The following is a 24,506-nucleotide window of genomic DNA, read 5'->3' on the forward strand; positions in this document are numbered from 1 at the left end:
TGTTGTCAATGACAATTAAAATTCATATGTATTGCCTCTCATGTAAATGCATTATTAAGCTCAACCCAAGCATATTGTAATGTCCCCATTTTGCGAGCATCAGAGTTTGTAAGAATTAGCCTATCATATGACCCTCGTAGGCTAACAATTGTTGATAGAGGGCCTCGTGTGGCAATTACTTGGTGATTAGAGACATTACTCTTCAGCTGGATTCAGGTTTTGGCCTTTGCACAGGTTTTTTGACTCAGATTGGCACACTTACTATTTATAGTAAGTTACTATTTTGGGAGAGTCAGGGTTCCTATTAATAGAAAGACACCTGAGCAGAGCTTATTGGCAGTGTCAACCTTGATTGGGCCTTTGCAGCTATTTCTAGACTCAGTTCCACATACTTACTATTTATAGTAAGTCACTATTCAGGGTTTCTATTTTTAGACAGGCATCCAATCACATGGAGAATAGGGAGAGTCGACTCCTGGCTCAGACGGCTTAGCAATCAGACAAGTACATCAAGAGATATTAAAGTTTAAGTGACTTAAGTGATTTATTTAATATTTTAATATTATTATGAAGTTCTAAAGTAACTTTATAAAAATAAAGTCACTTTAATATAATAAAGTGCATTAAGTGAATAATTTAATGTGGGAATAAATCTTTTATCCCACATTGGCCGGGAAGGTGTTTGAGCTCTCTTAAGGAAAGAATAAAAGGAAAGGCAAGAGTTCATTCTCAGCATCCAGTTGATGAATAGTATTTTGATTGATTTTTATTGTGGAGCCTAGGGCTTTCGCAATTTTCTTCTTTGATCATAGGAAACGAAAACTTCCTATTGATAGCAATTTTGAAGGTGTGAAATAACACCTGAATTATTGCAGTTGTGGGAAAGAATACTTCAGTTCTTTCATTTGTGCAAATTGGTGAAGTTTTCTACAAGGGTTTGAAGTTTATTGTTGAAGAACATTTATAGTTGGTTGTGAATCATCCTTATTTGGCAACAAATTATTCAAGGTTTTAAGAGCAGATTGCAAGTTTGTTCTTGCTGCTACAGTGCGCATGAACAGTGCGCATGAACAGTGCCATGAACAGTGCGCTACAGTGCCGTGAACAGTGCGCATGAACAGTGCCGTGAATAGTGTGCTACAGTGCCGTGAACAGTGCACATGAACAGTGCGCTACAGTAGTTGGAGTTCTATAGAAGGGGATTTAGAGAGGTTGAACAGCTATATATATGTGACAAGGGATTTGCATATGAGGAGAATCAAACCAATATATCAAGGCAGCCATTGAAATACCAGGTTTTCTATCTATGGTCATTGTATTGGAAAATCATTATTTCATTGCATCATTTTCTATTATGATTATATCATGAAATATTTGGAGGTTGCATATGTTTAATGGAGATATAATTTGCATATTCCACATTCAACATTGATCAGCCATTTAGCTTTCATGCCAATTGTTTGCTTAAATGCCTAATGACTGTAGGTGTACTTTGGGATGCATGACAAGTGTTTGTCTTAATGTCAACTAGCTGTACTAGTTAATTTCAGTCATTACATATGTGTGGAAAGGTCTAAAACAGCTAGTATATCATTTCTATAACAACTTTGCATTGTTAGAAGCTTTCCATAACTTCATTTGCAGCCTACAAACCCAAAGAAGACAAATAAAGAATTCACTACAGCAGCTTCAAACATTGTATGCCAAGTGTTTGACAATATTCCTTGGGGGTTCAATAAGTGAAACAGGGTCAAATTAGCCAAGGGATATTACACATATAACGTGCAAAGCAATCAAATGTGATTATTGGGCTGGACCCAAATGTGTAACGTGAGGTAGCATGGAAGGCAATTAAATGTAATTATTGGGCTCGACCCAAATGTAACGTGAGGAATGTATAATGACAACGTAATATAATTTAGATAAACATGCAAGCCGACTTGGTGGTAATTGGCACCAATAGGTTGATATAAAACTATCAACAAATGAAGTCATTCTATAATCATATACCGCGGATATAATCTGCTCTTCTATATCAGCAAACTCTCCTTTACTTGTGTGAAATTATTTAAGGATAATGTTAGGCGAAGTTGAAGGCTTTCCTTGTGCGATTCTGTTCCAGCCTATCTCAGACATCTGCTGCTGATCTCCTTCTGCTGTTGATTAGAGCTGCATCCTTCATTGCTCTGCAAACTTGCTCTTTGGACAGCAATCTGAGATAAGTTCGCCATATTGTAATTGCCTACATTTGAGATAATACATATTATATTTAAGGCTGGGTTTTTCTCCTCCAAGAGGGAGGTTTTCCCAAGGTATTGGTGTCTTTTGTCTTGTGCTTTATTGCTGTTATTGTTTATTCACAGTCTGACTATAATCTAATTGCTTAAATTAACATCTGATTGCTTAAAATTAAGAATTTCTACTACCACTGAAAATGTCCCTAAAACTAACAGGTTGTACATCTCATCAAGAGATTGGAATAATTAGTAAGCCAAATAGGTTCAAAAGAAAAACACAACCCTGTTTTATGAAGGAACAAAAACAAAGCACCCATATTTGTTCCAACAACCTGAGGCAAGAAACCTCAGAAATAGACCAACTACCCTCCCATATGTTATGTTGATCATTTAATGGGTATAAAACAACCTCCTACCCTTGGAATCACCCTCAACAAGGCAATTTCGTAACAGCCCAAATATTTTCATAGTCATGGTCTTGGCCAAATTTCCAAAACAGAGAACCATAATATCTTTCAAAGAACATAATTTATTTATTTTTATTTTGCAGACTACAGGCCACCAAAAAAAAAAAAGAAATCTCTAGATTTTCAGAAAACACAGCCATAAGTTCTGTCATAACATGCATTCTTTACAAACACTGTTTTCCCAAACCCTACCTTACGTCATTACCTCAAGAACGAAGTACTCTGGAAAATCTCGGAAGTCATTTGGCCTGAAACAATTTCCATTGGACATAAATACAAATCAGTGATTAAAAAAATTGGTATCCCTCTATGAAATTTTTTAAAAACAAATATACCCAAATTCCTAGCAATATTAAATTTCTAGATTACAGAACTCGTTCAAAAGCTACAGCAACAAAGATTGAACAATCAATCTGTAATCAGATATATTCAAAATACTTCAGTGGGAATCAAATAATACCTGGGAAGCCCAATATCTGGGTCAAAACGACGACTTTTATAGAATTTTATTAAATACGTGAGGCCTGCCCAGTCCGTTTCCTGAAACAATAGAGAAAGTGGAGAACAACAATTAAACACGTGAACAGAACATTTTTAACAAAATATTGGAAACAACCAACCAGAAGAAACTATATTCCTCAAACATCGCTACTGCAAGTAACAGAAAAAACATATCAAAAAGCTCCTTGAGATTGTTGGCAGTAAGCACTCAGATTCAAATAACAGTATCAGCTATAACCAAAAGATTAAACTGTGTTCATCCTCTATCTAAAATCTCACAGCCAACAAAACTAATTGGTAGCCCTTAACTAAATTAATTGCAAACAGTACTAACTGATTTATAAACCATCATGCTACAATAAACAAGTGATGGATAAATAAATAACATCAAACCAATCCAAGCACGTGCAAGCTTCTGTTATACTAAAATAATTGCTAACAGTACTAATTGATTTATAAACAATCATATTATGATAAATAAGAACCAGATAAATAAATAAATTCAAACCAGTCCAAGCATAGCCAGCTTGTGTTTGCAGCTCTTGTAGCTCCAAAAAAACTCCTTGCAAGATTTGCAATTCATAGTAACTTACCTTACAGTTTGTGAACTGTGTAATGTTAACAAGTAACATTGCAAAGTGTAAGTCATCTAGTCTGGACACACATGCACAAATAAGGCAAAGCCAAGAAATGGATGGCTCGCACACCTTCAGAAACTAAACAAATAAGAGTTCAGCTTCCAGGTCAAGAATCAATTTGGGAAACAAACATCACCTAGGCATCCAGCTTTGAGGATCAAAACATAACAATATTTAAAATTTTAAACACTACAGTGAATAATTAAATGTCACTTTATTACTTTAGTGCAATTATTAAAATAATATCCATCATATTATGGAAACTCACTAAAACGCCAAAAAAGGAAAGTTGATCATGCCGGAACATAATCGATGCTGAAAAATGATGACTGAAATAGAAATAAGCACTTGCTATTAATAGAAATGTTCCCTGAGAGTTGAAGAGAACAAACCAAAAAATATCGATGCCAGACAAGCACTTACTATAAATAGAAATGTTCTCCAAGGACTGAGAACAAAGCCAAAAAGATCCAAAAAAAAAACAAAAAGCTACAACGAGTATTGTCACCAACTAACAAACACAAGATTGTCAGAAGCCAAAAAACTGTAACCCAAACTCTCCAAGAACATTGAAACACTTCCCGCGCACTGGGAACAAAAAAAAAACCCAAAAATTGGCCAACACTCGCAAAACAAGATGGAGAAAAAATGGGGACATCACACTGTGTGAGAACAGAATTTATAATTTGATTTACTATTTGAATAATGCAAAATGTATTTAAGAAATTTTCGAACCAGCTGCCTAACAAAACTACTTGATTTTTACTATTCAATAGCACTAAAGTGCCCTTTAAAATTGTATGCAAAAAAAAAGATTACTGCACTTGCCTATAACAACAAAAATTCTTTGCTTTTTACAATCATTGCTATCTTCTATATATCCCGAATAACCAGATTCAGGTTGTCACTTTTTATGCCATGTGCAGTGATACGCATCAAAAGCAAGTATTCTAATGGTCCCTGTGAGACGAAGTAATCAAAGCCTGAGGCCCTGTTACTGTTTGAACTTCCCAAAAAGACAAATAAAACTCATACTCGCCTAGATACTCGCATAACCAACATGACTTTCATGTCCAAAGAACTAATATATTCTACCTTTTAACATAGTACATCCACTTTTTATTAATTTTGTTTCATTTCCGACACACCATCCACTTTAATCCTGTTTTTTTCCCTCCTCCGTGCTTATTTTAATGAACTTCTGCAATTGATGGAACTGCAAGAAAAAGAAAAACAATAAACATTTAAATCTCAAACCACAGAAAAATGTTGTCTGTTTTTCCCAGCAGTAACTTTCCTTCAACATGCCAATCTGAATCTGCCCCATCCTAGTTTGTCTCTGAAGTGAAAGAAATGTTCCTATGCCATTCATCCTTACGAAATGTTGCACTCTTGATATAGAACACCAGGTGGGAAGAATGCACATCCAACAATTGGATTGTTGCCAATTAGCCAAAAGAAAATCTTGTTGCACCTTCCTTCCTCGAGGCAGGGTGGGTGGGTGGATATAGTTGTAGGGGCCTTCAGAAACCTTAGAGTAGTAGAGGCCTCCCACAAATGGCTCATAGTGGTGGGCCTGCTAGAGTGAGTAAATGGCATAAACCTGCTAGAAGAATGCCATCAGTTCATTAATCCGTTCTTTAATCAGTTCATTAATGCGGTAAATTAATATGCTCATAACTTAACCCCCCACGCCACCCTTTAGAGTAGTAATCTACCTTTTTATTGTTAATGCATGATAGCTTCGGTAAGATAAATGATTGAATGAGATATAAATGAAGTCTCTCATTCAATCATTTATCCTATCGATAATTATGATGAAAAACTTCAAGCTATTAATCCTTCATTTGATAACCATTCTTCATTCGTATATGATCAATCTACTTAGTTCGATTAAATGCTTAACTATCGATAATCATCCTATAGCATAGAATCCCGATATAATATCGGTTACATTATTTGTGTTCACCGATTATTAAATCGGGCTAACCAATGCAATCCGATTTACATCGGTTAACATATTTAATGGTAAACAAATGATTATCGAATCAACCAAACATCGATTAGTATCGGGTGTCAATATAAGCTTGCACCGATTGATATCAGGTTATGTATGCACCGATTGATATCGGGTGGCAAGGTAAATATGCACCGATTGGTATCCGGCTGTGAAGTTAAGCATACACCGATTGGTATCGGTTATTAAACATACAGTGTTTGTTATCACTGCGATTAGCAAAGGGGCATGATCAAGTAATGTCTTGATCGGTCATGGCATTGCTTGATCGTACGTCAAGGCATTGCTTGGTCGTACCCAGCTTGCATATATATATCAAATGGCATTTGTGAGAAAGGACATCGAAATCAATAAATGCTCCTCTCACCTGCCATACAAAAGAAGATAGTCAGATTTATAATATAAATAGATAATACATAGAACAAGATAATATCAACTAGAATATAACTTGCATATTGAATGGAAAATTGAACATCATTTACATGGTATCAGAGCTATAGTTAAATCGAACCTGAGGCTGTTCAATTTTGTGAAAAATTCAAAGCAAAACATATATTCAACATCACAATTCTTCTAATGGCTAGCACTATCAGATTTGAAGATAGACTCGGAGGAGGTGATGACTTCTCAACATGGAAGTTCAGAATTCAAATGATTCTAGAAGAAAATAAAGTCGAATCATTTGTAAAAACTGAAACTGCAGAACCTAAGAATGAACCTAACAAAACAACTTGGAGAGAAGGAAATGAAAAGGCCATCAAAATCATAGTTGATGGGGTGAGAAATAATATTATGCCCATCATAAGGAAACATGAAACAGCCTACAACATGTTCAAAGCACTTGAAGATGCATTTGAGATATCTAATGCCAGTAGAACCTTGGCTTTAAAAAGAGAAATAAATCACATAGCCATGATCAAAGGAGAACCAGTCAATGCCTACTTCATGCGAATATCAGCCCTAAGGGATAAACTGGCAACCCTTGGATATGAGATCCAAAGCAAAGAATTAACACTCATTGCTCTAGATGGGTTGCCTAGCATATGGGAAACATTCGTCCAAGACATCAATGCAAGGGATGAATTTCCAAAATTCGATAGACTAAAGGCTGACTGTCTCCAAGAGGAATCAAGGCAAAATAAGAAAGGGATCAAGCAAAAGAATACAGATGAAGATCTCCAATTTCTAAATACAAACTCAAACAAGAAAAGCAAGCAGAAACAATTTAGAAAGAGGAAGGGTCGTCATAGAAAGAACATCTTCAAGAAGGACCCTTCTCAGATTCAATGTTACAGATGTGACAAATTTGGGCACCATGCTGCCAAATGTCCAGAAAGAGCTAAGCAACAAGCCATATTTGCCAAAACAGGAAAATCTAAAAGGGAAGAGGACCCCGAGAAGTATGTACTCTATTCAGCACTTACAAACCAAGCATCAAACAAAGTTAACTCCAGGGTGATCAACAGTGGCTCATCCAGACACATTACAGGATTCAGAGAAGTGTTAGACTCCATGAAAGAGTAGAATGATGAAGAAGTAACTATCGGAGATGACTCCACACATCCAATCAAAGGAGTTGGAACCTGGACCATTAAAACCTGGACCATTAAACTAAAGTCAAGGGTATCATTACAACTTAAGGGAGTACTATATGTTCCAGGCATCAAGAGAAACCTAGTCTCAATATCAGCACTGGAGGACAATGGATACAGAGTGACCTTCTTGGACAACAAAGTGTTGGCTTGGCCAAAGAATTCATCCATCAAGAAAGCTAAAACTATTGGTCAAAGACAAAGCTACTTCTATGAGCTATGCACAGAGCCCAACTTAGCCCTAATTCATGAGACTACAGATGCTAATGAAGTCTGGCATAGAAGACTAGGCCACCTAAATTTTAGAGCTTTATCATCAATGGGAGACCTTGTCACAGGTCTACCTAAGTTAAAGCAATATCATTCAGGGGCGTACAAAGGATGTGCCCAAGGTAAAAATACTAAGGGTGCCTTTCAAAATAGTACTAGGAAAACAAGTAAAATTTTAGAGCTAGTTCATTTTGATGTATGTGGACCCATGTTTGTACCTTCTTTGGGGGGATTTTTGTATTATGTAATATTTGTTGATGACTACTCTAGGAAAACTTGGATCTACTTTCTGAAATGTAAAGTATCAAAAGAGATCCTTAATAGGTTTAAAGAATTCAAATCACTAACAGAGAACTACTCAGGAAATAAAATTAAAACACTAAGAACTAATAATGGGGGGGAATACACATTAGAATTATTTAAAGAGTTTTGTAAAAATTCAGGGATTAAGAGGGAGTTAACAATACCTTATAATCCTCAACAAAATGGGGTAGCTGAGAGGAAAAATAGGACAATCGTTGAAGCTGCCAAAGTTATGATTCTTGATCAGAATCTGAATGTCAATCTTTGGGCAGAAGCAACTAGCACTGCTGTATATATTCAAAACAGATGTCCTCGCTCCCATCTTGAAGATAAGACCCCTGAGGAAGTCTTTACTAAATCAAAACTAGATATCAGCCATCTTAGGATATTTGGATGCCTTGTCTATATTCATGTGCCTAGGGAGAAAAGATTAAAATTAGAGCCTTCTAGAAAAAGGGGAATTCTTGTAGGATATAGTGAAACCTCCCAAACCTACAGGATCTATATACCTGGTCAAAAGAATATTGAACTAAGTAGGGATGTGATATTTGAAGAAGACTTAGCCTTCAAAAGAGCCCAAAGCTCACTAGAGCCTGAAGTCTATATCCCTACCCCTAGCATAGATGAAGATCCTACTCCTGAGCTTCAGAGGGAGAATCCTGAGGAAACTATAGGTGAAACTCAAAATCCACCTAGAGAATACCTCAAGAAAAGACCACTATGGGCCACCAAGACTGTAGCAGAAGCTTAGAAGTTTGTTGCTCCTTCAAGAACCTTCAGGGAAAGCAAAACACCTAATAAATTCACTAGCTATGTTGCCTTTATGAATGATCTCTCTAAAGCCAAACCAAACAATGTATCAGATGCACTTGAATATCAAGTATGGAAGGATGCCATGTCTAAAGAGTATCAGTCCATTATGAAAAATGATGTTTGGGAGATTGTTCCTAGGCCAACTAAAAAATCAGTTGTTTCATCTAAATGGTTGTTCAAGATCAAGCACGCTGCAGATGGCAGTATTGAAAAACACTAGGCCAGATTTGTTGCTAGAGGGTTCTCACAAAAGAAGGAATAGATTATGAAGAAACTTTTGTACCTGTTGCCAGGTATACATCAATAAGAGTTGTATTAGCCATTGCAGCAGCAAAGGGGTGGAAGGTACACCAGATGGATGTTAAGACGGCATTTCTAAATGGTGAGATCTCAGAAGAAGTCTACCTAGAGCAACCTGAAGGGTTTGAAATTTATGATGTTGAGTCTCATGTGTGTAGACTCAAGAAAGCTCTCTATGGGCTTAAACAGGCTCCCAGGGCCTGGTATGAAAGAATTGACACCTATCTCTCAGGACTAGGCTTCTCTAAGAATGATGCAGATCCTAATCTCTACTACAAAAGAAATAAAGGTGATATACTAATATTGATTTTATATGTTGATGTCTTATTAATCACAGGAAATGATCACCTTATAGATCAATGCAAGAAGGATCTATCCAAAGAATTTGATATGAAGGACTTGGGACTCCTTCATTACTTCCTAGGATTGGAAGTATGGGAGAATTCTGACAACATTATACTCAACCAAGGAAACTATACCTTGGACATTTTGAAGAGATTCGGAATGCTAAACTGTAGGCCTATAACCTCTCCTATGGAAACCAATTTACATAAACTTAAAGAAGCAGCAGCAGAGGCACAACCCACTGACCCTACTCAATATAGACAGATGATTGGATCCCTGATGTACCTGGTAAATACAAGGCCAAATATCTATTATGCAGTTAATGCTCTAAGTCAATTTATGTGTGAACCTAAGGAGATACACTTGGTTGCAGTAAAACACATTATGAGATACCTACAAGGTACCCTAAACGTTCATCTCAAATATGAGAAAGTTGATATAGACCTACATGGATTTACAAATTCAGATTGGGCTAGAAGTGTGACTGACAGAAAAAGCACTTCAAGGTGTTGCTTCAGTCTAGGTTCAGCTATGATATCTTGGATCAGCAGGAAGCAGTCTTCTGTAGCTCAATGCTACACCAAGGCCGAATACATTGCAGCTTCTATGGCTGCCCGAGAAATAGTATGGCTTAGGAAGCTGCTTGTGGGGTTGTTTGGAGAGCCTATGAAACCCACTGTTATACATTGTGACAATCAAAGCTGCATAAAACTTTCAATAAATCCAGTGTTCCATGACAGATCCAAGCATATTGAGATTCCATACCACTATGTGCGAGATATGGTAGACAGGAATGTGATCCAATTAGAATATGTTTGTACAGGAGATCAAACTGCAAATATTCTGACCAAACCTCTTTCCAGAGTGAAGGTTGATCACTTCAGAAAAGGTTTAGGTATGATAGGAAGGTAATTTGCTTTGTAAATCGGTATTTGCATATCAATAAGATGTTTAATGTGTAAACTTCTTTGTCATGATAGGACATTTTGGATTTTGTCCCCTAGGTTCATATCTAAGAGGTGACGATCTCTCAAGATAATGAACACTTGTATGAAGACATTATAAGGTGACAATCTTATGATGTCCAAACCAGTTATCATGTTGGATCCCTAGTGTGTCATGGATGTGCCATGATTGTGTTGTGGTAAAACATTTGTATAAGGTGTTAGTGCACATATCACAACTTGGATAAGATGAGAATTTAATCTCTCATATGATTATCCTTAAGTATTGCGTGTTTAGGCAATACTGATATCACATGCTTAGGTGATATCCTGTCATCACAAGATTGACGTGATGGACATTTGTATCATGTGTTTAGGTGATACTTCATATCATGTGATTAGGTGATATGATTTTCTAGAGAGTCAGATTGTGTAAAGAATGCTAACTATCATTTGAATTGTGATACTTGATATATTGTTGGAATTTATCTTACCTAGCTAAGAGGGAGTGTTAATGCATGATAGCTTCGGTAAGATAAATAATTGAATGAGAGATAAATGAAGTCTCTCATTCAATCATTTATCCTATCGATAATTATGATGAAAAACTTCAAGCTATTAATCCTTCATTTGATAACCATTCTTCATTCGTATATGATCAATCTACTTAGTCCGATTAAATGCCTAACTATCGATAATCATCCTATAGCATAGAATCCCGATTTAATATCGGTTACATTATTTGTGTTCACCGATTATTAAATTGGGCTAACCAATGCAATCCGATTATATCGGTTAACATATTTAATAGTAAACAAATGATTATCGGATCAACCAAACACCGATTAGTATCGGGTGTCAATATAAGCTTGCACCGATTGATATCAGGTTATGTATACACCGATTAATATCGGGTGGCAAGGTAAATACGCACCGATTGGTATCGGGCTGTGAAGTTAAGCATACACTGATTGGTATCGGTTGTTAAGATAAATATACACCGATTGGTATCGGTTGTTAAACATATACCGTTTGTTATCACTACGATTAGCAAAGGGGCACGATCAAGTAATGTCTTGATCGGTCATGTCTAAAAGACATGACCGGTCAAGGCATTGCTTGATCGTACCCAGCTTGCATATATATATCAAATGGTATTTGTGAGAAAGGACATCGAAATCAATAAATGCTCCTTTCACCTGCCATACAAAAGAAGATAGTCAAATTTATAATATAAATAGATAATACATAGAACAAGATAACATCAACTAGAATATAACTTGCATATTGAATGGAAAATTGAACATCATTTACATTTATTAATTAGCCTGCTAGAATAAGATGGGCCCACACACGCTTGCTAGAATACGCTAGTATCGCCCGCTAGCCCTTAAAAGGGCAAATATGCTAGAATAAGCAATTATATATCAAAACAACATTGAATAGGTGGTGTTCCCTGAAGCTTGTGGAGCCAAATGAAAAGCTTGAAGCATTTCCTCTCTTCCACTTGATTCCTCACCTATTGTTCCAATGTAAGATAGAGAAGGCTTTGCAATTAATGTCTTATTAACGAGAAGAATGGTGAATAGATACAATGAGAAAAGAAAGTTAATAAGTTAAAGGTAACTATATCGTAGAAAATTGCCCAACCAACAATCCAGTGCAAGATAATAGATGATGTAATTACCTAGTCCACTTTACCACCATTACTAACTATCCAGAGCAGGATAATAAATGATGCAATTCCCTAGTTTCACATGCCACTATCACCAACACTTGTGTATTGCTAAATTTTCTTTAACCCTATCCAATCATAGATATTGGGCATTAAAAAAGGTTATAAGAGAGCTACCCTGCTTCCTTGTAAGATTGCCCAATCTAACACCTTTAGACCAACACACTACCCTATGGATATTATCCAATCCTGAAAATACCCTTTTGTAAGTGATAATGATGTCATTCATTCCTCTAGCCTAAGCCTTATTTCAATGTTCATTAAGCCAACCTACCCTCACTTTGTTATTTGCACTTTTGCACTTAAAAGTTAAAACCCATATAACTTAGATTTAGGCGCATATGACTTATCCCCCTGTAGTTATTTAATAAATTGTTTCCAAGGTGAAGTGCTCAGTTTATTTTCAGAACCTTGATTACCTTTCCCAGTAGTACTTTTCTTATTTCATTAATTGTACTTTTGAGGTCACATTAACTTACTTTAGCCTTTTGAACAAATCTCCTGACTGTAATACAGAATAGGTCACTCTTGAGAAATTGTCCAATCACACAGATGGCTGTTTTTTGCTTGTACTTAAACAAAGCAGTTTGGCTAAGATTTTGTTGATGTATCATATCAAAAGTTTCCTAAACATTCATCTTACCAGCATCACATCAGACTTATAAAATATCTTGATGGTGCAGTAAACATCAGAATATGCACACACAGCTTAGAAAAACCTAATCCCTTCATAGTAGAACGAACTATATAGTTAAAAAACCATATAAAGTGACGGGATTAGAATGACTATATATATGTAGAGGAATTGCAAAAAATAAAATGCATGTAAAGGAAAATCAGACCTCTCTAGCTGTTTTTGCCAAAGCAAACGCAGATTCAATCCTCACTCTCCAAAAAACCTGATCCATTGCAAGTATGAATCAGAAATCAATCATTTCAGAATAAAATTACCATCTCAAAAAAAAAAAAACACATCCACCAGAATAGAGTAAGTACCTTTGAATCCATAAGGCAGTTGTTCAAAGCATTAACTATTGCAAATGAGAACTGTGGGAAAGTACACAATGTATCAATTGCTTGAAGCTGAGCAACTATGTCTTTGTCCCTTTCCAGTTGATTTATCTATCATGCACAACGTATAAGAAGTGACCAGGCAAGAAAGGCATTAGAAATGATGGCAACAATTACGCAAAAAGCTAAAATATGACTTTCCCTGGCCAATGACTGAAAATACAAAAAAAACCACTATGCTCACCACTCAACAAGTTGCAGTTCATAAATGTAGTAAATAAAATTGTCATGGTCCATACAGACAGCAAAAAAATGATCCATTGTGTAATCTTAAGTGAGAAAGCAAAACCTTTGTGCAGTTCCTTCTTTTCTTACACAGTTTAAATTTCCACTTCAAAAGAAGGCAAAAAATATCTTCCCCCAATTCCACAATGAACACAATATAGTTCTAACTATTAAAACAAAGAGACGCCAAAGAGAAGGAATCCTATGTCCAAGAAAATATAATCTAGTCTTGATTATTAAACTTTAGCACCCAACAGAGACTCTGCTAATTATACACCAGGATAATGAAGTTAAAAATTAATCTCTGGAACTTCTGCCAAAAATATCTACAATAATCAAAATAATACAATGAAGCTGACATACATTAAAATAATTTCTACTTATCCTACAATTTACGTTGAAGAAAATAACATATTTTACTAAGCCTATCCCCTTCAAGTGCACTCATGCAGATCAGTTTCTACTTATAAGAAATCTTCAAACAGCCAACTCTTCTTTCACTTCCTTGGCTGTTAGTATAAAGATACCCACTTCTTTTGGTATCTCTTTCAATCCATTTGATCCATTTAGAGACTCCTTTGATGCCCTCACAATGCTCACAATCTTCCAAAAGCAGGACATCAATAGACCTCTCTAAAAGAAAGACATAACAGAGTAAGGGATGAACAAGAAGGTGCCATAAAAAGAGAACTAATGGAGACCGAGGAGCTCCAAATGTTATTAAAATGAAAAAATCATTGGAAATATTATCAAAAGTAAAACGATTGGAGCAAAGAGATAGAAATGCAAAAACTAGACATCTATCAAAAAGTAAGAATAAAGGAAGATAGAAGAATCAATCAAAACACTCCAAAAGGGAACATCATACTTGATGGATTGAGAACAGAATCCAAGGGCTTATCTTTGTAAGGCTATGGAAACAGCCAAGCAGGCCCTCCACTGTTAGCATGGGAGAAACAAAATAAAAGCCAAACCCGTTCAACACATGATTGACCAAAGGTGAACAAGCAGCTCCACCAGTACATAAATAAAATGGCCTATCATGTAAATCTCAAGTTTCTCGATTTCATTTCCTTCTGTTGACGGGAAGGTTATGGATGGCCTCAATACATTCCTAGAGGGGATGATGATAGATGAAACCCTTTAGAGTCACAATTATCAACAAGTTACAACTTTACAAGATGCAAAGGGAAGGTTGTTTTCTTCACCTTATAGACTTGCTTAATAATTATAGTTTACTTACAAATTTATAAATGTTTTCTTTGAAAATTTGTGATATGAATATTAATGTGCAAAATAAAAAATCTTACAAGCCTTGTGTAGTCTACATTTTATAATACCCTGTAGCACTTCTAAGTGTGAGCACAAATGAAACATGTTTGATGTCATTTACATGAAAATACGCAACCATGCAACCCAATAGTGTGTGTAATACAATGTCCATATTTACATCAAAAAGGCCACAACAAAGGAGAGTAGTGATGTGATTTGACTTGCATGACATTAATCCATACTAACAATGAATTTCTAAGAATGCAGATCCCATTTTATGGCAAAAGCAATTGTCGGTTTTGAGAGGGAAGTCGTGAAAGGCATAAAGGCAGAATTTGTAAGAAAATAAAAGATCATTAAGGCAATTTTATGGTTAGTATATTGTGCAAATAAATTACATCTTATTAAATTCAAAAATTACTTATATTTTACAATACTTTTCTGTCTCCAAGTACCTTCAGTTCATTTTTTAATTGAAAACCCTATTGCAATACCCCATCTTCCATACCCAAGATGCTTCTAATATCCCAAACTTGCAACCTCTTTTGACATATTATTGTTTCACCCATCCATTTGAAATTTTGATGTGAGAACATACTTGTGGATTTTAAATTATGTTTATCTCATAGACACCATTGCTTTCAATAATTGCTCGTAATTATGATTATTGTATGGCATATTTGAATATGCAATACATGTTTGATTGCATTGTTCAATATATGATGAGATATACTTTTGCAATGAATAGACATATTGAAATTCAATTCATGAATGATCTATTCGCCAGCTTGTATCTTCTTGTGAAATCAACTTCATTAATTTGTATTGGGGGTTGTGCTTTTTATGAATGTGCACTTGATTGGATGTTGATTCCGTGGAAGTATTGTGCGTTGGCTGCCGTTACCATCTGGATTCCATGCATTGTCCTCTTCTCTTGATGTCGGTCACGTAACTGTCGTCTTTCCCTTGAGCGTGGTCTTTTATCTTCACTCTGTGTAGAGTTATAATTCTTCGATTCATTTTACATATCTCTATGTTCCAACTGTGATCCAGTTCAGGCATTCTATCTATGTTATGTATTCTGGTGATTAAGTTCGAAGAAGGTATTCAGTAGTGACTAAGTTCGAAGGAGGTATTCTTCAATAGCTTCTGTGTATTGCTCAATCCTTTCTATATAACCTTTGTATCAATGATCGATGTGCAAGATATATATATATATGTTGTAAAGGAGGATATATGTGGTGTGCATTGTAGAAGTCATTTTTGACTTATTCGGTTAATTGTTAAATTGATAACAATCATATCTTACCAAGTGTATCAGATTCGTTTTGATAATAAAGATATTTTTTAGTGTGGCTGGGTTTTTTCACCCTCGAGTGGAGGGTTTTCCCATGATAAGTTTTGTGTCTTTGTGTTCTTGTAAGAATTCTTGATTCTGATTTCTGAGTTTTTTTTTTTTATCTTTTTGGTTCTAAATTTAACATGGTATTAGAGCAGGTATAAAGAAAAGATCCAAAACCAAATTGCTTAGTTTTGAAATTTTCTTTATTTGAAGCTCTAGTCTGTTTATTTCAAGTTTTCCATCATGGTGAATGGACTCAAAGTTGAAGACAGATTGGATGGTGCAAGCAATTTCACTTCATGCAAATTCAGGATTCTAATTGATTTTGTTAAGGGTCATCTAGTACCTGTTATATCCAAGTTGAATTCAGCCAAAGATATGTTCAAGTGCCTTCAAAGCTTGTATGAATTCAACAATACTAGTAGAGCTCTAACATTGAGACGTCAACTCCTTCATATCAAAATGGCTAGAAGTGAATCTGTTGTTTCTTTCTTTATGATAATTACAGAAATGAAGGATCAAATCAATGCTATTGGAGATTCTATTGGATAAAGACCTGGTTATGCTGGCCATGAATGGCCTTCCTCACTCTTGGGAATCTTACATTCAAGCTATTAGTGGAAGAAATGAGTTACCCAAGTTTGATCGTTTGAGAGCTGATTGCATTCAAGAAGAATGCAAATTGGAGGCAAGAGGAATTGGGCGTAAATCTCATCATGAAGAAGATCATGTTCTTGCTGCCCATATGTCTAAAAGAAAACGAAGGAAAGGAAACTTCAAAATGAAGAGAGATAATAATTCTGATTCAGCTCCTTAATCCAAGAAAAGAAAGGACTTCTCTAGAGTACAATGCTTCAGATGTGACAAGTTTGGTAACTTTGCTAGAGAATGTCCTTCTAGACCCAAACCACAAGCTGCAACAACAAATGTTGAAAATGTTTCTCCTCATAGAGAGTCCAGTGAAAATTTAGAGGGGTTCTTATTTATTTCTTCTCTCTCCAATAATATTCCTACTAACAGTGATACATGGCTTATGTTGGCAATTTGGAGGAATTGATTATGTGTTGCATTGATGTTTGTCATTGATGTCAACACTAGTTGTTTTGTCGTCTACCGGCTTCCGGTAGAGTGGTTGGTCTTTGATGTTGATCTGGAGATTTGTCTCCGGTTTTGATTAGTTATTCATGTGTTCCTGAAGTGTATCACATTCAGTTGGTTTGGGATTTGATGATCTGGATGCTATCATTTGTTCTAGTAAGCCTTTTGGTTACCCGCAAGGGTTTTATCGACAGCGCTTTGTTGAAGATCTTTTGGTGTATCCGATAAGTGGTGTTGGTGCAGCTTCTAGAAGGTTATCAGGATGCTGATGGTTATCACGTTTGTGTTCTAGTTGTTCATGGTGTTTCATTTGGCTTATGGCGACCTATTTTGGGTCCGGAATTATTTTGTTAGGTTATAGACTGGTTTATGTAACGTGTTGGTTGATGCTCCCAATGCGTCACCGGTTGGATTTATTGTTTGGTTTATGTTGTTTTGGTCTTAGGCCGGCTTGGTTTATCATTGGTTTGTGGGATTATGTAACGGATTTATTGTACTATCTTTAGGTGGCCGACCTAATTGTTTAGGTCCCAGGTTGATATAAATATGATGTAAGATCTCTTTGTAGATCATGTGGTATGGGATTATGATTATGGGATTATTTGTGTGCGAATAAAGTTGTAATCATATGCAAAGGTTTTGGTTGATCATAGGTGATCGAATTGGGTTTGTAAAAGAGGTGTAAGACCTCTGGTATTGAGCTTAAACGAAACTGTACTCAAGCATAGGAGATGCTATTCTTGCAATTCATTCATCTTTCCGGATTGTAGTCTAGATTTATTTTGTAGTCAGTGAGACTCCTTTTGTGATGAGCAGTTCAGTCTAGGTTGTTGGCCTTCCTACATGTGCAGGCCCCTCTTATTGTTATCACATACTTACTCCAGAAGTATTATCCGACTATGGGTACGCTTCCCACCGTGGTTTTTCCCTTTACCAGGTTTTCCACATACAAATCTCGGTGTTATGTATTATGGATGGTTGGCAATTGTTCAGTGATTTAGGTTTGTGCTTAATTGTTATATCTGCTATTCCGGTATTTGGTTTATGCATTCTGGTAAAAGGTTTTGTGTGCTTAAAGTTTTATAAACTATTGACCATTGATTCACACACCCCCCCCCTCAGTTGTCCACCGGTTATCCTAATAGCTTATTGATAGTGGAGCCTCCTGCCATATTACTGGTTATCATGAACACCTCTCCAACTTAAAGGAAAAAGATTCTCATCTTCAAGTTATCATTGATGATGATGCATGTTATTTTGTGAAGGGTGTTGGTTCTACTTCCTTTCAGTTGGATTCTAGTATTCCTCTTCTTCTGAGCGATGTTCTCTTTGTTCCTGGTATTAAGAGGAATCTGATTTCTATTTCAGCATTAGAAGACAAGGGTTATCATGTTGCTTTTGTTGATGGAAAAGTTCTTGCATGGAAAAACAACACCAGCTTTCAGTCAACTCGTGAGATTGGTGTTCGTCGTGACAGTCTTTACAAGCTTTCAGCCCGTCCTATTCAAGCATTAACTCATGATTCTACAAGCTCAAGTGAGCTGTGGCATAAAAGATTTGATCACCTAAATTTTAGTACTTTGTCTTCAATGGAAAAGGTAGTTGTTGGGTCTTCCAAAGCTGAATCAAAACCATGAAGGTGTCTGCAAGGGATGTGCTCTAGGTAAGAATGTTAAGAGTACTTTTCATAGTAGTGAAAATAGAGAAAAGGATATTCTAGAGTTAGTTCACTCTGATTTGTGTGGCCGTATGTCAGTTGCTTCCCTTAGTGGTTTTTGGCATTATGTTACCTTCATTCATGACTTTTCTCATAAGTGTTGGATTTATTTGGTATTATGAAATGTTGTCTAGATTTAAAGAATTTAATGCACTTATTGAAAATTTATCTAACAAGAAGATAAAGGTTCTAAGATCTGATAATGGAGGAGAATATGTTTCTGGTTTATTTCATAACTTTTGTGTTGAAGTTGGGATTAAGAGGGAGTTTTGTGTCCCTTATAATCCTCAACAAAATGATGTAGCTGAATGAAAGAACAGGACAATTGTTGAGGCAGCGAAGGCTATGATCCATGATCAAAGTCTTCAAACATTTTTATGGGTAGAGGCTTGCAGAACAGCAGTATACATTCAGAATCATAGTCATCATCAAATCCTAAACAACATGACTCCAGAAGAAGCTTTTTCAGGTATCAAACCAAACATTAGTCACCTCAGGATTTTTGGATGTCCTGTCTATATTCATGTTCCAAAAGATAAAAGAACTAAGTTAGAACCTTCAAGAAAGAAAGGTATCTTTGTTGGTTATAGTGAATCTTCAAAAGCATACAGAGTCTACATTCCGGGTCAAAAGCAAATTGAAATCAGCAGGGATGTGTCTTTTGATGAAGATATAGCTTGCAAGAAATCCAAAGAGTCTAACATGGAATCTAATACAGAAGACTTTGAGCCTCCTCAAGACATAAATATGGCTGATCCGGATTCACCTTCAGAGATTCAGATGGAGAATACAGTTTTAGAAGACTCTGCTGATCTTGTTGATCCAATTGATTCTATAGATACTTCTGCTGGTCCCAGTAATATTCCAACTACTAGGAAAAGACCATTGTGGGCTCAACACACTATGGAAGAAGCTGAAAAATATGCAACCCCTCGTGGCACCTTTAGAGAGAGTAAAAGGCCTCAGAAGCTTGCAGGATATGTAGCTTTGGTGAGTCACTTTATAGCATCTGAGCCTTCTAATTTTGAAGAAGCCTCTAATCAGCAAGTGTGGAAGGATGCCATGATGGAAGAGTATCAATCCATTATCAAAAATGATGTGTGGGATATTGTTACTAGGCCCAAAGGTAAATCTATTGTTTCTTCTAAGTTCTAAGTGGTTGTTCAAAATTAAACATGCAGCTGATGGGAGTGTAGAGAAATATAAAGCTAGATTTGTAGCTAGAGGTTTTTCACAAAAGGAAGGCATAGACTATGAAGAGACTTTTGCCCCTGTAGCACGTTACACTTCTATCAAAACTATTATTGCTATTGCAGTTGTTAAAGGGTGGAAATTGCATCAAATGGATGTAAAGACAGCATTCTTGAATGATGTAATTGAAGAAGAAGTTTTTATTGAACAGACAGATGGATTTGTGATCCATGAGAAATAATCACATGTATGCAGATTGAAAAAGGCCTTGTATGGCCTTAAGCAAGCTCCACGTGCTTGGTATGAAAGAATTGATCGGTATTTGTTGAGCTTGGGTTTTCTCAAAAATGATGCAGATCCAAATATCTATTTCAAGGTAATTGATGATAAAGCCTTAATTTTAGTTCTATATGTTTATGATTTATTTCTTACTGGAGAGGATGATCTCATTGCTAGATGTAAAAAAGAGTTAACAGAAAAACAAATTGAATGAATGATTCAATAAACGGATGATTACATTGAACGATATACACACGTATATATAGAGGTTACAAGACGATGTTCTATAATTAGAACATAACGTTAAAGTAAAAGATTAAAAGCTAAAAGCTAAATTAAGCGTGAAAGCTAAATTAAGCTTAAAAGCTAATTAACTAAAAATAAAAAGCTAAATGCTAAATAAAGCTTAAAAGCTAATTAACTAAAAAGCTAAATAAATCGACGAATTAAAATAGAAGATAACCACTAAAAATAGATAATGACCATTATAGAAGATATTAATATTATTTTAACACCCTGCCTAATGGTCAGTGTACTCAATACCCTACAGAAAACACTGCAGGTGTTATAATCACAGATGCAAAGAACACTCTGCTGCTACAGAGACCCTCCCAGGATCTGCAGAATGTAAATGACCAAGAGTACCAGAAGCCATCCAAGCGAATGTAGCCTTCACACGCGAATTAGAAATCTGGCACACGAATTACTGAAGCCTGAAACAATGATTTTGAGGAAACAATCAGCAAACCGTTTTGCAAAAGAGTACCAACTCCAAAACTAACTAAAAGATACCACGGTTGCAGATGTTCGCCCTGGCAGGGACGACCCAAACTGACTACAACAAAGCTTGATTTTTTAGGAGAAAAATCGATCAAAACCAGAGAACTTCGCGAATCACAAATCCCACGTGAACTTCGCGTATTACAGATGATTTTTCAGGAAAAACCGTGAAAACCCTAGAAATCTGAGGTTACAAATCATCGTTTTTGTGGAAAAAAAAGGTAAAACCCCATAATAATGAAATCTTATGCGAATATCGCGGATTACAGATGAGATAATTTTTAAGGGAAAATTATAAACACTGCAAACAATTTTTGAGGAAAAAATCATGAAAACCCTCCCATGATTTTTTGTGGAAAAAAATCATAAAACCGACGTAAGCTTTGCATGTGATAGATAATAATTTCTAAGGAAAAAATTTTAAACCCTACAAACAATTTTTGAGGAAAAAAAATGTGAAAACCCTAGGACCTGTAGGACGAGGTCTGGCCTGAATCAATCTGATCAAGGCAACAATATTTAGATATCGTGAACATGCATTGTTTCTAGGTGATGTGGCAATTGTTGAACTTTTGACTGTGTTCCAACATGATGTTGGTCAAAGATGCCATCACGAAAATGGAGGTTGAACGAGGTCAACCTAGTGAAAGCATGAGATAGAAGAATCTGATTCAAAAATCAGAATAGAAGCAGCTGCACAAAAAATCTGAAACATTGGAGGAGAATTCTGGCACGAATTTCGAGGTTTGGAAGAAACCCAAAACTTAAAATTTTCTGCAGACTTAAAACCTGATATTTTTCCTAAAAATAATAATAATTTGTAGAAAATAAAAAAATACCTCTGATTTTTTTTTGTAAACAAAATAGAAAAATATAGATGATTTTTTTGCTAAAAAAAGGGGCAAAAACCCTAGGTCGGATGTATAGCATAAACAGCGCCCACAGAATTAGCAGAAATCGCTAACTATTTTTAAATTCCAAGGCAAATTCGCTGGAACAAAAATTGAGGCACGAAAAATGAGGCAACCAAAAAAATCTGAGATCAACCCAAAAAAGCTCTCGAAAAGCCCACCAAGAATCTAAAATAAGAATGGAGATTTGATGGCTCAAAAATTGAGGCACGGAAAACGATGCACCCAGAAAAATTTGATGACCCAGTTGAGGTCTCAAACAACCCACCAAGAAGCTGCAAGCAAAATAAAATTATATTGAACCATGAAAAAAAAATTGAATGAATGATTCAATAATCGGATGATTACATTGAACGATATACACATACACACGTATATATAGAGGTTACAAGACGATGTTTCTATAATTAGAACATAACGTTAAAGTAAAAGATTAAAGAGCTAAACGCTAAATTAAGCATGAAAGCTAAATTAAGCTTAAAAGCTAATTAACTAAAAAGAAAAAGTAAAATGCTAAATAAAGCTTAAAAGCTAATTAGCTAAAAAACTAAATAAGTCGACTACTTAAAATAGAAGATGACCACTAAAAATAGAAGATGACCATTATAGAAGATATTAATATTATTTTAACATTAACTTCTAAATTCGAGATGAAAGATCTTGGTTTGATGCATTATTTTCTTGGTTTAGAATTGTGGCAAAGACCAAATGAAGTCATATTGAGTCAAGGGAAATATGCCATTAATCTTTTGAAAAGATTTGGTGTGTTAGATTGCAAGTCTATGGCAACCCCCATTGAAGCAAATCTGAAAAAGTTACATGAGGTTGCAACTTGTTCAGACTTAGTTGATCCTACTATATATAGACAATTGATTGGATCTTTGATGTATTTAGTCAATACAAGACCTGACGTATGTTATGTTGTTAACACTCTCAGTCAGTTTATGTGTGAGCCTAGACAGATTCATTTTGTTGCAGCTAAACATATATTGAGATATGAGCATGGTACAGTGGGATATGGCCTGAAATATACTTCTAGAGAAGCTCTGAAATTGCAGGGTTTTTCTGATTCAGATTGGGCAGGATGTGTACCTGACAGGAAAAGCACTTTAGGGTATTGTTTCAGTCTAGGTTCAGCTATGATTTCCTGGTGCAGCAAAAAACAATCATGTGTTGCTCAGAGTGCAGCTAAAGCGGAATATGTTGAAGCTTGTGTGGCTGCAAGAGAAGCAGTGTGGCTTCGCAAATTGCTTGCAAGTTTGTTTGGGCAGCCTTTGGAACCTACAATGATTCTTTGTGATAACCAAAGTTGTGTAAAGCTTTCGGTTAATCCTGTTTTCCATGATAGATCCAAGCATGTGGAAATAAAATATCATTACTTGAGAGATATGATTCAAAGGAAAACAGTGGAGCTCAAGTACATTTGCACTGAACAGCAAACAGCGGATATTCTCACCAAACCACTTCCTAGAGTGAAGTTTTATTATTTCCGAGACAAGCTTGGCATTGTGGAGAATGATGCTCTTGCTGAGAGAGAATCTCAGCTGCAATGAATCTTTTACATTTGTTAATGAGTTCCTCTCTGTGAAGGAGAAGTTCGAGGTGAAATCCCTTGTAATGCACTTTTCTCTATGACAGAGAAATTTGAGGTGAAAGCCCTTAAGGCTCTTTTCACTAATGGGAGTAGCCATAGTGAATGTCATGTTGAGAGACTCCATGACAACATCTCGTTGAGTGACTCCATGATGAAAACTTGTGTTATTTCACTCATGGGAATAGCCATGGTGAACATCATGTTGAGTGAATCCATGATGCCTATCACGTTGAGAGAATCCGAGGTTAATTTTTGTTGTGATTGTCATGTTGAGAGATTCCATGACTTGAATATCAGTGAATGATATCTCCCTTGTTAAGAGGGAGTGTTAATCTGTGTAACTTCAGGAGACATCATTTCATGCAATGTCTGTGAGATTCGTATTGCTGATTGTTCATGATAATTCTGTTTTTTTTTAGTATCCATCACCGCATATGTATATGTTGCTCGCATCTCTTCGTGGAAGTATTGTGCGTTGGCTGCCGTTAAATCTGATCTGGATTCCATGGAAGTATTGTGCATTGGCTGTCGTTACCATCTGGATTCCATATGTTGTCCTCTTATCTTGATGTCGGTCATGTAACTGTCGTCTTTCCCTTGGGCGTGGTCTTTCATCTTCACTCCGTGGAGTTATGATTATTCGATTCATTTTATAGATCTCTATGTTCCGACTGTGATCCAGTTCAGGCATTCTATCTATGTTATGTATTTTGGTGATTAAGTTCGAAGAAGGTATTCAGTAGTGACTAAGTTCGAAGGAGGTATTCTTCAGTAGCTTCCGTGTATTGCTCGATCCTTTCTATATAACCTTTGTATGAATGATCGATGTGCAAGATATATATATGTTGTAAAGGAGGATATATG

General features: G+C 35.9%; 1 protein-coding gene across 4 annotated transcripts in view; it reads right to left on the minus strand.

Annotated features, from left to right (window-relative positions):
* Positions 1-24,506, minus strand: part of LOC131079641 (transcription initiation factor TFIID subunit 2) — a 139,473-nt gene that overhangs the window by 56,795 nt on the left and 58,172 nt on the right. For all 4 annotated transcript variants that reach the window (XM_058017647.2, XM_058017645.2, XM_058017646.2 and 1 more), the window contains 4 exons: positions 13,159-13,284; positions 13,005-13,061; positions 3,165-3,244; positions 2,910-2,952 (listed from right to left, as the gene is read on the minus strand). In XM_058017647.2, the coding sequence (XP_057873630.2) occupies positions 2,910-2,952; positions 3,165-3,244; positions 13,005-13,061; positions 13,159-13,284 (306 nt within the window). The remainder of the gene's footprint in view (positions 1-2,909; positions 2,953-3,164; positions 3,245-13,004; positions 13,062-13,158; positions 13,285-24,506) is intronic.

The sequence above is a fragment of the Cryptomeria japonica genome, chromosome 10 (genome assembly GCF_030272615.1).
Source record: "Cryptomeria japonica chromosome 10, Sugi_1.0, whole genome shotgun sequence".
In the NCBI taxonomy this organism is placed as follows: Eukaryota; Viridiplantae; Streptophyta; class Pinopsida; order Cupressales; family Cupressaceae; genus Cryptomeria; species Cryptomeria japonica.